This window comes from Stenella coeruleoalba, assembly GCF_951394435.1.
Source record: "Stenella coeruleoalba genome assembly, chromosome: 8".
NCBI lineage: Eukaryota > Metazoa > Chordata > Mammalia > Artiodactyla > Delphinidae > Stenella > Stenella coeruleoalba.
The window spans coordinates 1,353,309-1,369,273 of NC_137154.1; the positions used below are offsets into that span (position 1 = coordinate 1,353,309).

General features: G+C 64.0%; 2 protein-coding genes across 2 annotated transcripts in view; both read left to right on the forward strand.

Moving 5' to 3' along the window:
- Positions 1-1,074, forward strand: TNNI2 (troponin I2, fast skeletal type). The gene is made up of 5 exons (XM_079929498.1): positions 1-38; positions 136-264; positions 405-494; positions 593-769; positions 902-1,074. Exons 2-5 carry the CDS (start codon positions 142-144, stop codon positions 995-997), a joined length of 486 nt encoding a protein of 161 aa, XP_079785624.1. The 5' UTR covers positions 1-38; positions 136-141; the 3' UTR covers positions 998-1,074.
- Positions 1,075-9,206: 8,132 nt separating this feature from the next.
- The window catches only part of LSP1 (lymphocyte specific protein 1), a 36,156-nt gene continuing 29,397 nt past the window's right edge, over positions 9,207-15,965 (forward strand). The window contains exon 1 of the mRNA XM_079929230.1: positions 9,207-9,307. Within this exon, the coding sequence (XP_079785356.1) occupies positions 9,243-9,307 (65 nt within the window). The 5' untranslated portion in view covers positions 9,207-9,242. The remainder of the gene's footprint in view (positions 9,308-15,965) is intronic.

The following is a 15,965-nucleotide window of genomic DNA, read 5'->3' on the forward strand; positions in this document are numbered from 1 at the left end:
GCAACAGAGCCATCACGGCCCGCAGACAGCACCTGAAGGTAGGTGCGGGCCTGGGGAGGGCCGCCCGGGCGTCTGCAGGCTGGCGTGCCCCAGGCCCTCACCACCGCCTACCCCCCGCCCCTCCAAACCCCCCAGAGCGTCATGCTCCAGATCGCGGCCACGGAGCTGGAGAAGGAGGAGAGCCGCCGGGAGACGGAGAAGCAGAGCTACCTGACCGAGCACTGCCCGCCGCTGCACATTCCCGGCTCCATGGCCGAGGTGCAGGTACCCAGCCCCCACCCCGCCCACCCGGCCACCCGGCAGCCCCTGCCCACCGCCCCGTCTCCCCCTCGGTCCAGAGGGCAAGCAGGGCGGTCAGGGCGGGCGGAGGCCACCCACCCACCCACGGCGCCCCCCCCCCCCAGGAGCTCTGCCAACAGCTGCACGCCAAGATCAACGTGGCCGAGGAGGAGAAGTACGACATGGAGGTGAAGGTGCAGAAGAGCACCAAGGAGGTGAGAGGCCGGGGAGGCGGGCACGGTGCGGGGGGCGCCCCGACCGCGAGGTCTCGGCCCCCGCCGCCTCCCGCCCAGCCTTGCTGCCCGCCCCGCAGCTGGAGGACATGAACCAGAAGCTGTTCGACCTGCGAGGCAAGTTCAAGCGGCCCCCGCTGAGAAGGGTGCGCATGTCGGCCGACGCCATGCTCAAGGCGCTGCTGGGCTCCAAGCACAAGGTGTGCATGGACCTCAGGGCCAACCTCAAGCAGGTCAAGAAGGAGGAAACCGAGAAGGTAGGAGGGTCCCCACCGCGCGCCCCGCCTGCCGGGCCGGCTCGGACCCCGGACGGGTCTGCCAGGAGGGGACTGGGAGGGGAAGTGAGGCTGGAGGCGGTGGGCCTGAGCCCTCTCCCGGTGCCCCTGCAGGAGCGGGACCTGCGTGACGTGGGAGACTGGAGGAAGAACATCGAGGAAAAGTCGGGCATGGAGGGCCGCAAGAAGATGTTCGAGTCCGAGTCCTAGGCCGCCGCCGCCCGCTCCCGCCCGAGGCCCTCCGAGCCGGGCTCAGCTCCTGTCAATAAAGGATTCCAATCCCCCGACTGCTCTGCTGTGCTCGGGTCCGGCCCTGCCCCAGCCTCTCTGCCCACGGGCCGCCGTGCGAAGGCCTCTGAGACCGGGGACCCTGGGCTGGGGGTGGAGGAGCCGCACACGGGCTTCGGGGGACTTCGGCTGGGCCGGGAGGGCCACTGCCGGGGCAGGGACCCCACCCGCCCGCCTGCCGCCTGCGGCTGCTTGGTGATATTGGTGTCAGACCCTGTAAGCTTGGACACAGGTGCCCGGGGCCATGGCAGAGCCAGTTCCCTAGATGACCATTGGTCCATTGTCACTGTCACCATGAAGGTCCCCACAGGGCCCAGAGACCCGGTCCCTGTGGCACAAGTCCAGGCAGGGGCCTCGTGGGCCTGTGTCCCGTGCCCTGTGGGCAGCCCCTTCCTCCCAGGCTGCTCCTCCCCAGACCCCCGCCCCCGCCACCAGGGGGCACGCGGGGCAGTCCTGGATCAGCTGGCCCTCCGGGGAGTCTTGAGCTCATGGGGCAGGGGTACGCCGGGTAGGGTCCGTGCTCCCACTGGAGACTGATGACAGGCCCAGCTGGCCTGACACCGGACCCAGTGAGAGGGCTAGCTTCTCCCTTCTGCACAGCCCCCGGCCCTGGCCCACGCCACACATCAAGGGACGATGTGGCCGACAGGCCCAGACACAAATGTCACAGCAAGGCCGCCGTCAGCCTCCTCTGTGAGGGATGGTGCCGTGGCCCGCCAAGGTCCTGCGCTCAGATCCTTGGTGGGGAGCCCGGGGAGGCCAGGCTGCCGCCACTGATGGAGCGGCCGTCCACCCTGCCCTTGCCCTCAGAGGCCCCAGCGATTGATGTGCCGGGGCCGGAGCCTTGAGCCTCAAGGGACAGACGTCAGCCTGCCCCGCCGGCCTTGGCCAGTGTACTGTTCCCTGGCCCCACGGCAGCCCAGGGCTCAGCTCCGTCCTGCGAGCAGCTCCCCACAGGCCCTGGCTGGGCTCGTCAGGCCCTCGGGCCCAGGCCTGGTGCCTTGGCTGCCTTTCCCGCTCGTGGATGCGGGGTAGAGGGGACCCCTCGACGTTCCAGGCTGAGGCTCAGCCCGTGCGGAGTCCAGAGCAGGCAGGGCAGCCAGTGAATTCAAGGAGCGAGTGGGTTTTGGCAGCGAGAGCTGCCGGTGATAGAGGCAGTACCTGCCTCGGACCCGGCAAAGTGAACCGGGCAGCTGCGCAGGGGCCGCGCCCGCCGGGAAAGGGAGCGCGAATCTATGCCCAGGGCCACGGCGGGTGCAGAGATCCCAGGGATGCGGTTCCCACAGGCAGGACCCAACTCGGTCAGATGTGGAAAATGGTCTTCTTTTCAAAAGGCAAGGGAATGTCAAACACAGAAGTCCAGACAGTGATCCCCCAGGGTGGGGGCCAAGCCGGGGACAGGTGGGGTGGAAACACGGAAGCAGAAGTAGGTTTGGGGGATGATGTTGTAATTCTTGGGCAGAACAGTGGATTCATGGGTGCTTGTTCCATTTTCCAATGAATGAGTGAAGTGAAAGAGGGCCGTGAAGAATGAGTGAATGAGTGAAGTGAAAGAGGGCCGTGCAGAGCAAACCAAGGCAGTAAGCACCTGGCCAGCGCCGCTCGGCCTGGCTCCACGCCCCTCTGCGCCCCTCTGCCACTGCCCTTGCTGGGTGACCTCGGTGTCCCTGCAGCCGTGTGGACGTGGGGCTGAATGGGGCAATTCTGGGCAAGTGCATGGTCCAGCACCTTCTAGAAAGATCTCTGCAGGGTGGAGAACGGTGGAGGCTGGAGGTGGGAGAGGGGAGGGGGGCCACTGTCACCTCCTGGGGTGGGTGGAAGGTGGTGGTGGATGGAGAGAGATTCGAGAGGCAGAGCCCCCAGGACTTGGTGGACGAGGGAGAAGAGGCACCCAGGCCTGTGCTGAAGGGGAGAGGGCGGAGGGCTGTTCTCCAGGGCAGGAGCCTGGGGCAGGTGAGGGGCTGGCTTTGGGCTGAGATTTTGGGGGGCTGGGGAACGTGGCAGTTCCCAGGCACAAACAGCTGGGTGCAGGGGTCCGGGCTGGAGATGGGGTCTGGGCGTCCTCAGACGTGAGTACTGGGCGACGTCCCTGACAATGGACGGAACGAGACAGCAACCCCTGGAGGGCGCGAGCTGGACGCAGGGCAGCAGAAGGAGGGCAGCAAAGGTGCAGGGGACATGGCCCGCTCCGCGGGTGATGCTGGAGGTCAGGGAGGGAACACAGGCACAGGAAGCCCCGGGGCACGTGGCTCGGCCGGGCAGCGGTGGCAGGCGACGCTGGCAGGCCTGCTCCTCCGTGGTGCGGGGCATATGCGGGACTGTGCCCTCAGCTCTCTCCCCGGCCTGCCCCTGCGAGTGCGCCCGGGCCCCCGGGCCTTGGTCCCTACACTGTCCTCCAGGAAGGGACCAGGTCTCCGGGAGGAATGGCTGACCACAGGGACAGCCGGTGCACAGAGAGCCTGCACCCTCTCGGTGAGCCAGAAAGGACGTGGGCAGAACAAACAAAAAACAAAGTCACCGAGGGGAGCCGGTCACAAGGACACAGACTGGCCGATGAGACGACCGTGGTGTTTCACATCTGCTAGACTGAGGTTGGTGTCTGCACTGTGGTCAGGGGAGAGGGCGCCTCCAGTTTCAGAAAACAGGTCACGAGGGCCTTAGGAGTAGAGGAGGGGAGAGAGTGAGGGGCAGCGACAGCAGGTGACGGAGTTAAAGATGCTCTTTGCATTAATCTTGAAACTTTTCTATCAGTTTGAAATCATTTCCCCACATTAAACTTTTCTTTAAACATCAAAACAAGAACACTTTTTTAAAAAAATTAATTAAATTTTGGCTGCGTTGGGTCTTTGTTGCTGCACGCGGGCTTTCTCTAGTTGTTTTGAGCGGGGGCTACTCTTCGATGCGGTGCGCGGGCTTCTCATTGCGGTGGCTTCTCGTGTTGTAGAGCACGGGCTCTAGGCGCACGGGCTTCAGTAGTTGTGGCTCGCGGGCTCTAGAGCGCAGGCTCAGTAGTTGTGGCGCACGGGCTTAGTTGCTCCACGGCATGTGGGATCTTCCTGGACCAGGGCTCGAACCTGTGTCCCTGCATTGGCAGGCGGATTCTTAACCACTGCGCCACCAGGGAAGCCCCTAAACAAGAACACTCTTAAACAACCGCAAAATAGATGAAGCAAAATCAACAAAGATGAATCGCCCAGACTTCTGAAGATGGAGATGTGGGCGGACGAGCCCAGAGAGCTTGGGAGACCGGGCGGGGCCCGTGGGCTGATGACAGGGCAGCGGGCTTGATGGACGTGGGAGACCCAGACAGGGGTCTTGGGAGGGCTCTGCACACGCCCTTCTTCAGCAGGTTGGGTGAGTGCAGTGGGCCAGAGAGACGGGGCAGGGTGGGCGGTGCCAGCCTGGGGGGGGGTTGGGCGGAGCCGAGGGTCCACTTGGAAGTGGGTGGAGCCGTAAGGACTAGTATGGGTTGCGGTCCCCCTGGGTTTCCTGCACCTGTGGGACAGGCCTCCCCTCCCCCCTCACCTGTACCCCCACCTGGCCAGGGGGAAGCCAGCGTGGCCTGGAGGACACAGAGCTTCTCCGTGGGCATCCACCTGCAGGGCTTCATGGCGCCCCACCCTCTCTCCAGCTTCGCCCGTGACCACCTGTCCACACCTGTCCGCTTTGGTCCCCAAGCACCAGCTCCATCCAGGCCCAGATCTGCTCCCCCTGCCCCTTAACCAGCAAGCCACAGGCCTCCCTGTCACCCTCCTCCTCAGAGCAGCTGGACCTCGGTTTACCTGACAACAAAATGGGTGTGCATGTGAGTATACCCGGCTCACAGGATGGACAGGTGAGGAGGGAGCTCTGGCCCCTTCTGGGAGTCCTCCAGCTGCCCCCAACCTCTCTGCCATGCCACACCCGCCTCAGCGCCAGGTCTGGAAGCGTCTCCTGGGCTCTCCCTCGGCTGCCCCCTCCCCACCTCCTCAAAGAAGCCTTCTGTGAGCCCTCAGCCCCGAGAGCCTGGCACATGGTCCAGGCCATGGTAACCCTGTGTAGAGGGCAGGTAGCCCTCAGGCGGGGCAGGAGTTTGCGTGCCCACTGTCCACATTGGGTCCCAGGGCTCCTCTCACATCTGGCCCTACCTCCTGACCACCCCCATCACCAAAGTCCTTGCTGGACTCCCAGCTTTCATCTTCTGTCGTCCTTGGTGGGGGGGGTGGTGCCCGTAGGAAGACCCTTTGGACAGCTTCTCCCTGCTGTGCCCACGGGGGTCATCGTGGACCCTCCACCTGGGCCCCCTCCTCATGGTTTCTCCTGCTTCCGGAGCCTACTCCCTGACTCCCTGGGGAATTTCTGGCAATTCCAGGCTCACCGCAGCTGCCCGCTTCCAGGGAGACCCGGCCCGTGCGGGGGGTCTCAGCTGCGCCCCTCTGCCTGACCCCCAGACCCCATCAGGTGACACGAGTGTGCACAGACACCTTTATCTGCTCCCCTGTCTCTTCCGCTGTCCCTGTCCCCGGTGGCTCCTGTAACCCACCTGCCGCCCCGGACTCTCACCTTACCTCGTCTCAGTGAATCTGCTCAGCACAGCCACTCCTGGCTGCCTGTCCTCGTCCTCCCGGGCCTCCCTCCGACCTGTCTGTCCCCCGCCCACCCCGCAGACTCCCTGCCCTGTCCCTGTCTGTCCCCAGGCACCTCCGGCTCCAGGACCCAGCTTGCCTGATGGGGAGCGTGGAGGGAGCTGCACCAGCAAACCCTGCAGCTCCCCCCCAGGGCACACACGCAGCACGTGTGCACACGCGCACTGGCTGACCGGCCTGGGAAGCCTGAGCGCAGGAATGAGGGCCAAGCCCCAGCGGGAGACCCTGGGCCTCCCTGCAGCCTGCGGACCCGCTGGCCGTCTCCCTCCCCGCGTCTCTGCTCTCTGCCCACACCCACACGAACGGCCCTGGCCACCTCTGCTGGGTTTCCACAGCACCTCAGCCCCGGGCGTCCGTGTCCACATCCTCTCGTGCCCCCGACCTTCTGCTTCGCACCTGTGCTTAGTGATGGCGCCCCCGCTGGACCCCTAGCACATCCGGGCACCCCATCTTCTCGCTCCCTGGCCTCTGTACCTCGTGGTGGCAGGAGCTGGCTGGCTGCCCACCACACTGCCCACCTTTTCCTACTGGGCACACACTTTGAGGACAGATGAGGCATAGACCCCCCCGCAGCCTCCCTCATGGTCTCCCCGCCCCTCCCCTGCCAGCTGGGACTCTGAGGTCCTCGGGGGGCGGAGCCTGGGGTCACAGCACGAATGTGGACCCTTCCCGCCCGCCGTGGCCGGGACTGGGCTGGTGCTGAGCCCCCGAGGTGTCGGATTGCTTGTTACAGCAGCTTCTTCCTTCCCTGACCAGCACGTCCCTGTGTCAGTGTCCGGGGCACCCACAAAACAGCACCGCAGCCGGGGCGCTCTAACAGCAGCGCTCACTGGCCCCCGTCCTGAGGCTGGAATTCCAGACCCAGGTGTGGGCAGGGCTGGTCCTCCTGAGGCCTCTCTCCTCGGCGTGTAGACGGCCGTCTCCTCCCTGCGTCCTGTGTCTGTGTCCTGACCTCGTCTTCCTATAAGGACCCCAGTCCTGTGGGACTAGGGCCCCACCCTGGTGACCTCATGTAACCTGATCATCTGCAAAGACCTTATTTTGTAATAAGCTCACGGGGCCTGGGGGTCAGGACCGGAACATGTGAAATTTTAGGGGCCACAATTCAGCTCACAGACCTCCCAGGCCCCCTCTCTCTCCAGTCGCACCCCCCACCCTGGTGTTTTCAGAGCCTCAACATTTCTCTCCTGGATCAAGACGCCCTTCTCCTCATCCATCCTGCTTCTCCCACTGTCCCCCCTCCAACCCACGGAGCCCCCAGTGGGCTCCTAAACGGTGCTCCTGTGGCCTCTGCCACCCCTCGGCCCTGGAAGGCCACTTTCCGACCCTTGGCGACATGCCCTCCTCCCACTGGCAGCCGGCCTCAGACCCGTGCTGGCCGACTTGTGCCCTCAGCGCTCCAGATAGACCAGACTGACCACTTCTCCCATCCCCTCCCCAGCATCTAGTCACCCAGTGTCACTTTGTCACTTGAGCGTGTGGTCCTGACACTGGTCTCCCTGGGGACCCGTCCCACCTGGGCCTTGGAGGCCACCTGGTCCATGGACCCAGCCGCCCCTGGACGTTCCTCCTTGATGTCCCACAGGCAAGGCAGAGTCAGTGCGTCCCGTGTCTCTCTGTCCCCGTCTGCCTCGCCCAGACCTCCTCGGGGTCTGGGCTCAGCGTCTCCGGGGCCAGAAGCCTGCCTGGCGTCCACCCCACCCTCCTGCAGAGCCTGTTGCGTCCGGGCTTCGGACTAGCTCGCTGTTTGCCTCGGTCATTCACTGTGTCACTGGACACTGCACCGGGCTTGGGAGAGAGAGGGGGGACTACAAGGGGTCTCTGCCCTCCCAACAGCCCCTCTAGTTTGAGTGAACGATGCCAATGGAACAGATGATGGCATGTCTGCTTCTTGGGTGGACTCTTAGTTCTTCTGAGGAAGTCCGGCTCTGCTTAACCTGCCAGCAGGGCACAAAGGCCCCCAAACCTGGACACTGGGTCCCCAGGGATGCCTCTTGCTGACCTTGGAGGGAGGAGTGAGAAGGGCAGGTCCAGGGCGCTTTTGTTTGAAGGTGTGAGAGCTTCTAGATTCACACACACAAATGGGATCAGTGGGGGCGCAGAGGCTGGAGGGATGGGAAGAGGCCCTGGGATCTGGAGAGGAGCTGAGTGCTGGGGAGAGCAGAGTCTCAGAGCAGGAGCTGGAGCTTGAGAGGGGAGGGGACGGGGCCCGGATGGCAAGACGGGAGATGAGGGCAAGGGGGGGAGGCCTGGATGACCATGGAGGGCACTGCAACCCGGCTGGGGGTGAGGGGAGGATCCGGGGCATCCTCGGGCATGGCCGCCATGCGCTCCCACCTCCCACGCATGGAGAACGGGGGGGCTCCCGCTCTTAGGCCCCAGGAAGTGTCAGATGGGGCGGCTCCAACGTCTCCCAGTCTTGGAGGTGCCACGGGAGCTCCTCCTGGGCTCTGAGGGAGAACCTGCTCTGGGCCCCTCCCCCAGCCTCTGGTGGTTTCCTGGGGACCTTTGGTTTGTAGACGCGCCACCCCCATCTCGCTTTCGTCTTCACATGGCGTCTCCCGGCGGGCAAGCCTGCCTGCAAATTTCCCCTTTTTATAAGGACGCCAGTCACCTTGGATGAGGACCCACCCTAATGACATCCTAACTGATTATATCTGCAATGACCCTATTTCCAAATAAAGTCCCATTCTGAGGTGCTGGCCATGAGGACTCCAACCTATGAATTTGGTGGACACAGTTCAGCCCTTAACAGGAGGGATGAGTCGTTTCTGGGCCTTCGAGGGTGGGGATGGGCAGAGGGGGGAGAGGGCAGGCTTTGGAGGACCCCGGGGTCTGGTGAATGCTTGGCAGGCGAGGGCCAGTTCCGAGGCCCTGAGTGCAGGAGGTGGCAGAGTCCAGGGGCAGCAGAGAGACTGGGGACCCCAATAGTTCAGGAAAGTAAAGAAAACGGCAAGAGAAGACGTGGGGCCTGCAGACGGGGCAGCTCATGCTGGGCCCCAGAAATCGCCTGGAGAACACAGACCAGTGAGGGGTGAGCCAGGCGATGGCCCGAGGCTCTGGGGTAAGAGTGTCCGAGCTCTGGGCATACACCCAGAGCATCTCCCTCCAGAGAGGTCACCATGCCTAACGTGGAGGCTCGGGGACCAGGACGGCGCCCTGTGCTTGGGGCCACCAGCCACGCACAGGTGGGCTTCGGGGCCAAGGCTGCAGGGGGCCCAGGGAGTCACAGCCCCTGCACCCCTGCACCCACGTCTGCCTCCACCCGTCCCTCTGTGCCCTCCAGGCCCCTGCAACTTGCTTAACGTTTCCTGATGGCTGTTTTTTTTTCTCCTCTCCTCTTACAGCAACAGATTAAAAAACAACACCCCAACCCAAGCTCCGATATGCTCCAAACCTCAACCTGCCGCCAGAAGGGGGAAGTGAAACCCGGCTGGGGGTGAGGGGAGGCTCCGGGGCAGCCGCCCCAGGAAGCGCTGAGAGCTGCAGCACACACGCACAGCAGGGACCAGCAGGGACCAGCCAGAAGCCAGCCCCAGCCCATGGCCATGGCGGAAGCTCCCAGCCACCCTGGCTCCGAGGAGCTGCTGGTGGAGGAAGGCACAGGGTAAGGCCCGGGCCGGGCCGCGTGAGCGCTGTGGGCCCAAGAAACCTTGGCCTGTACACGTTGCCGGTGGAGGGGGGGGATGCTTAACTCGGAGCCCAATGGCACCCTTGGGGCTCAGGGGAGGCACACAGGCTGCAGGGGACCCCGTCTCACCCAGGGCAGGAAGACGCCTCTTCTGTCTGCCTCTGCAGCTGGGTCTCACTGGGAGAGTCCGGGTTCCCCACCAGCTAGTGGGATGCTGACCCAGGACCAGGAAGCCTGGACGCCTGGTACAGGTCCAGGATGTGGCCTGGACACCCGGGGAAGAAACCAGGCCGTGAGCGGGCAGTGCCGAAGCCGTGTGGGCAGGAGGTGGGGAGGCCCCAGGCCAGGAAGCCTGGCCTCGGGATCCTCAAAGCCTGTGCCGGAGGCCTGGCCGGGCCCCCTCCCCCAGGCTGCCCCCTCCCGGTGCTGCTGGAGGCCGAGGTTGCCGCAGGTTCTGAGCGCCAGGCAAGCGCCGTTGGTCGGGGTGGGATGTGAGGGGACACGAGCCGAGGCTGTGCGGCTTGCCAGCGAGAAGGCCCAGACGTGTGGCCGCAGCCAGAGCTGGGCAGAGGAGCTATGGGACCCAGGCTCCCTCAGGAGGCGCACTCCCCGCGGCCCCCCACCCCCACCCGGGCCTGTGCAGGGGCAGAGGAGGAGGGTCCCTGGCTGGGGGAGGGCTGCCGAGGGCAGGCATCCACGCTGAGCCACACCGTGGGGGTCCGACTGCCCCAGGGGGCAGGTGCCAGAGAGCTGGGAGTGGTCAGGGCTTCGGGAGGGACACGTGTTCTGACAGTCAGGGGTGGGAGCTGTGTGGAGAGAGACCACCAGCCCAGGAGGAAGGGGGCAGGGGCTGCGGCTTCTGCCCCCGCGAGCCGAAGGGCAGGAGCAGGGGCTCCAGGCTGGGGGACACGTGCAGCCACAGCCCAGGGCCGGCCCCCGCTTGCCCCAGAGCTGCTGCTGGCGGAGGGGGTCCCACTAGGACCCCCGCTGAGCCCCCGAAGGCAGGGCTCCCCACAGCCTCAGGGTTGACTTGCAAAGTGGATCCAAGCCCAGCTCTTCTGCGTGATTCTGTGATGCTGCCTCTATCGATAACGAGAGGACAGAAATGTGTGCAGGGCGTGCGTGCGTGTGTGTGTGTGTGTGTGTGTGCGTGCGTGCGTGTGTGTGGAGGAAGATTGTCTTCTCCATGCTGAATACCACGGGGACCCGGTGCGGGGGCTTCAGGGGGCCGAGCCCTGGGGGAGTGGAGAGGCTGGGCAGCTGGGATCCGGCGGGGGGCTGTTGTTGTGGGGGAAGGGCATGCTAGACGGGACCCATTGCTCGCTTGCCGCCAAGGAGGGGAGGGGGGCACGGCCCAGGCTCTGTGCCCTGAAGACAGCCCCATCCTTCTAGGGAGGCAGGTCGCTCCACACACAGCAGGTGACTGGGGAACAGCTGTGTCCCCGCTCAGAAACGGCTCCGTACGTCAGCGCTGTCCGGCCCTGGGCGCCTCCAGCCACCTCATGCCCATAGAAGGGCACGGCTTGAGCGGCCTGGCAGGGCCTGGCCCTCCTTGGCCCCCTCCTTGACCCCCTTCCCAGCTGTCGTGCATGCCGAGGAGAGGGAGGCGGCGGTGGAGGGCACGGCCGCCAGCCCAGGTCGCGGCGGCGCGCTGGTGCCTGTCCCCGGGCCTCGGGCTGCACCTGTGCGGGGTCCATCGGGGGCTCCGTTGGAGAACCGGCTGGACGCACCCCCAGGCCCTTGGAGCCTGGGCGCCCCAGCGACATCACCCCCACGGGGGTGGGTGTGCCGCTGACATTTCAGAGTGAAACTGAGACCCAGGGTGGGTGGGGTTCTCGTTTCACAAGGTGACTAAGGGAAGCAGGGATTTTCCTGTCCGAGGTGAGGGAGAAAGTCCCCGACGCCTAGGCAGGGGACTGAGGCTGGGAAGCCCCGCCCAGGGGCCCCCAGGACAGCCAGGGTCTGCTGGGGTCAGAGCCGAGCAGGTGAGACCTGCCCCCCTGCCCCCCTGCCCCCCATGTGCTGCCCATGGGGGCTTTCAGGTCTGTGGATCCAGGGCAGGCCGTGCCCCTCCAACTGGCCAACTTGGACCATCCCCTCAGACTGCCCCAGACCCCTCGGGGGCCCCATGTGCACCCCAGCCCTCCCCAAGGCCGGACGGAACCACGCTGGGCCCTTCCCCTGTCTGCACCCAGGCAGGACTCCTGCTGCCGCCGGGAGATAGGCTTGTACGCCCCCTGGGCCGCCCCCTGCCGCAGCCCAGCCCCTCCCTGGTTGGCCCGGATGACAGGGTGGTCTCCAGGCCCCTGCCCCTGCCACGTGCTCTTTCTCTGGAACGCCATCAGGCCACGTTTTCCCATGCGTGGAACCACTCACCGTGGAGCGCTGGAAATCCATGCCCCAGGGCGGCCACTGCAGCCACCTGGCCTCCCCTCCCCCGCCACCTGGCCTTCCCAGCTCTGGAAGGCGCCGGCATCATCGCAGACTTTGCACAGGCCCTTCCTCAACCTACCTGGCCGCCCCACCCCCTCTGCAGACTTCCCTCCCCTCCCCCGGGTGGTCGCTACCCCAGGCTCCCTTCGCATCTGCCACTGCTCGTGGTGGGGGCCGGCGTGGAGCGTGGTCTGTCCTCTCCAGCACCCGCCCCGGGTAGGCTGGGCTGCTCTGGCCCTGGATGACCCTGAGTGGGGCGGGATGGGGGAGCAGGTGTCTCCACGCCCCAGTCGCTGCCTGTCGCTGCCTCAGTCACTCCTCTGCGTGCTGAACTAAGGGGGCAGGCAGGGTGGGGACAACTTGCAGGGCCACCCTGGGCAGGGTCCCTTTCCCGGCCATCTGTCCCTGCAGACCCTCTCGGCCTTGCCCTCTGGGCTGCAGGGTCTTCAGGAGAGAGGCCACAGGTCCCCACGGGGCTGCGGGCAGCTGGCAGCTGGAGGGAGGGGCTGAGCCAGCCGGGAGGCCTTGCTTGCCTCGGTGCCCCTGAGGGAGCTGGCGGTGGGAGGAGCCTGTGGCATGTGAGGGGCAGAAACCCACGGGTGGGAACCCCCCCACTCAGCCAGGTACCTGGTGGCCCTCCCTCCCTCTTGCCCTCTCCGCAGGACCGGCACCACCTGGTACAGCCGGGCACACGGCCCTGGAGGAGCGGGCAGTGCCAAAAGCCACTCAGGAGGATGGTGGAGCCGGGCGGCATGAGGCCCCGGCCCCGGCAGCGGGCGGATGGGGTGGAGGGATTGGGGGCCGCACGCTGGGGCTCCTTCCCCAGCCCTGCCCAGGGCCCAGACCCAGAGGCAGCAGTCAGAGCTTGGTCAGGCCTTGGGACCCCTGGGTGGACCTGGTCTCCTCCGCCCCACGTCAGGGGTCTCGGGCGCCTGGAAATTTCCCAGGACGGGGGGAGGCCTAGGTCAGCCCAGATGATGGATGCCTTCCTCCTGCGCCCACCTCCTGCCTCCATCTGGACACTTCCCATTCCCTCCTTGGGTGGGGAAGAGGGAGAGGACCTTGACACACATTTGGGGAAGTGGCTGCACGGCCCACCCTGCTGATCTGGGAAGCCGGAAACCCTTCCCTGCATGCCCGCCCCCTTCCTGGTCCCCAGTTCTCTCCTCATAAACAACCCCGGAGCCACCGGGGCAGAGCCAGGAGGGTCTCCGGTCCAGAACGGGCGGGCCCCCCAGGGTGGCACTGTGGGTTTGGGCATTGCTGCCCTCCCTCCGCGACCCCCCCTCCCCCGCCTGCCTCTGCCTCAGTATCCCTCAGAGGGTGCCAGAGCAATGGGCCAGCCCTCAGTGGGGAAGATGAGGGTCCTGACAGCAGCAAGAGGCCCCCGGAGCTGGCAGGCGTGGGGCCGTGAGTGTTGCCTTTGCTCTCCTGGGCTCTGAGTTCCAGGTGCAGGCGGTAGGAGGCGGGTGGGCACAGAGCCCCAGGGCACACGGCACCGGCTGCTGCACCTGGCCTAGTACTTTCTGGGGCGACTGCGCCTTGGCCCTTAGGCCTCAGTTTCCCCATGTACACGGTCAGAGTCACAGTACTCAGCAGTCACTCAGCCACGCCAGCCTTGCCAAGCTCTGCAAGCCAAGGTCCTCACTGTACAGCCAGTGAGGCAGGTGCTAGGGCCTCCCTTTCCAGGGGCAGAAGCTGAGGCTTAAGGGTTGAGCCTGCTGCTAGCATGTGTTTCCTAACGCGGCTTCCCTGCAGCGGCTCCTTGGGGAGCCCAGGCCCCCTGCGACCCGGCTAGGACTCAGGGTGACCCAGGGGTGTCTGGGCTGCCCCTCGTAGGTGCTCAATAACCCCACCACTGCTGGTCCCTGAGGTTCCCATGAAGACGAGGGCCACCCCGAATAGGGCACAGCTCAGCAGACACCCCTAGGGACCTCCTCCAAAGCAGAAAGGGGACTTAGCTTGGCCATAATGAGCTGGTCCTCTCCAGAGCCACCTGCAAAGGAGCCCTCAGCTTCTCTCTCAGGCCCCAGCCCTGAGCCCTTTGCATCTGGGGATCCTCTTTCTAGGGGGGCCCTGGGCCATAAGACAACCAGTGAGGGGAGTCCCCAAAACTCCCCAAACCCCGAGTGCAACCGAGGCAGACAGAGTCAGACCCTCTCTGCCGATGATGAGTTGAGACTTAGAGGGGAAAGCACAGACTGGGGGTGCAGGGCCAGGGGATGTTCAGCCAAACGGGAATCCAGGCCCGTGGTTGGGAAGCCAGCCCAGCCCCTGCCCCTTCCCCCATACCCATGAGCCTGAAGGGAGGGGGCTGGGGCCTGTGCGGGTGTGGAGTTTATTGGAGATAAGAGGATTGAGAAAATCAGGCCTCCTAACACTGCCCAGCCAGCACAGCCCTGCAGTGCCAGACACAGGCAGATAAGGGGGGGTGGGGGTGGGCGGTGGCGGTGGTGGCGGGAGAGGAAAGCCCCGGCCCTTTCCCGGGGTCAGGCCAGTCTGTCCAAACTCCATCAGCTAACTGTCTCCAAGCCGGGAAGGTGGGAGTTGGTGGGTTAGCAGGGGGAGCACTGTCTGGTCTCACTGGCTGGCAGGGAGGGGCTGTCTGGGAACCTAGGAACTGAGTCCACCTCACCCCGTAGGAGTGGGAGGACCTCGGGGCTCTGGCCTCAGAGCCTGGAGCAGGGCCAGCTCTGGGGGTGGGCATTTGCAGAGGTCAGCAAGGACAGCCGGCAGAGGGTGGGGGTGACAGTAACTGGGGGGTAGTAGTGGTGGGTACAGCCTCGGCTTCCCCACTACCCCAGGAGCTGTTGGTGAGGACAAGAGGCTCACTGCCCTGCTCTATGCCTGGCAGGTGGCATCACAGATGCTGTTCCTTCCTGCTCCCAGGGAAAAGCACAAACCCCTCACTCTGAAGGTGTCTGTACCCCCTCCTCCCTAGGGAGAGGAAACTGCTTTGTTGATGGTTTCCCTTCTGAGGTCCCAAGGCTGCCAGCTCACCCTCTCCTCCTCTCTCAGTTGCCTCCCTTCGAAAGATAAATGGGACATGGGACAGATGCACCTAGCTAGTTGATTCTAGAGGAATCTGGAAAGAAGCCTTCAGTCCTTCCCCAAATCCCAGCTTCATCTCTATACCCACCACTACACCACCCTGGCTCCTCTCCCTTTGCTGGACCTAGGCACATATAAGACAGATGAGTACTCAGAAACACCACTCTACTTGGAGTCTCCCAGGAGCCACTGAAACCACCAGCCCTGACCCCTCTTCTGCACCCCACTCCCCATGGGCTCTCACTGCTTAATGCACCTTTCTTTGGGATACAGCTCTATAAGCGTGGACTCGTGTGTGTGTGTGTGTGTGTGTGTGTGTGTGTGTGTGTGTGTGTGTTGAGAACATCTGAACAAGAGGGCAGATCCCTCCCTCTCCAGCCTCTATTTAAGTTCTATTGTGGTACTCAGCCTACTGGGGAGAGGGTATGCTCTCTTATGTTCTTCAGCCACAAGCTTATGAGCCATGTCTTAGTCACAGAAGAAAGAAAAAAGGCTCGACAAGAGAGAAAAGTGTGAATGAAAGAAAAGGTAGATGAAGAAAGGTAGGAAGCAGGAACAACTGGATGATGGATGGATGAATGGATGGATAATAGGTGGATGGAGGGATGGATGGATGGGTGGATTGATGAGTGAGTAGATGGATGGATGATGGGTAGAGGGACAGATGGGTGGATGAATGGGTGGACGGATGGATGGTTGGATAGATGGGTGAATGGATGGGTGGATGGATGAATGGATGGTTGGACAGACTAATAATGGCTGAATTGATGAGTGATTGCATAGATAAATTGTTAGTAGATGGATGGGTGGATGGATGAGTGGGTGGATGGATGAGTGACTGGATGGATAGATGGAAGAGGGAATAGATGCATGGAAGGATGAAGGGTAGAGGGATAGGTGGATGGATGGAGAGGTGGATGGGTGGATGAATGGATGAGTGGATGGATGGAAGGATGAAGCATGGATGGATAGGTAGATGGATGGATGGAGGGATTGATGGATGAGTAAATGGGTGAATGAGTGAATGGATGGAGGGACGGATGGGTGAGCGAATGGATGGGTAGATGGATGGATGAATGAATGGTGGGAAGATGGATGCATGGGTGGGAGGGTGGATGGTTGAACAGATGGGTGGATGGATGGATAGGTG

Coding starts and splice junctions, on each gene's coding strand:
- TNNI2 (XM_079929498.1), top strand. CDS start 142: ATGCTCCAGATCGCGGCCACGGAGCTGGAGAAGGAGGAGAGCCGCCGG. Junction 495..592: donor TGCAGAAGAGCACCAAGGAG/GTGAGAGGCCGG, acceptor CCCGCCCCGCAG/CTGGAGGACATGAACCAGAA. Junction 770..901: donor AGAAGGAGGAAACCGAGAAG/GTAGGAGGGTCC, acceptor GTGCCCCTGCAG/GAGCGGGACCTGCGTGACGT.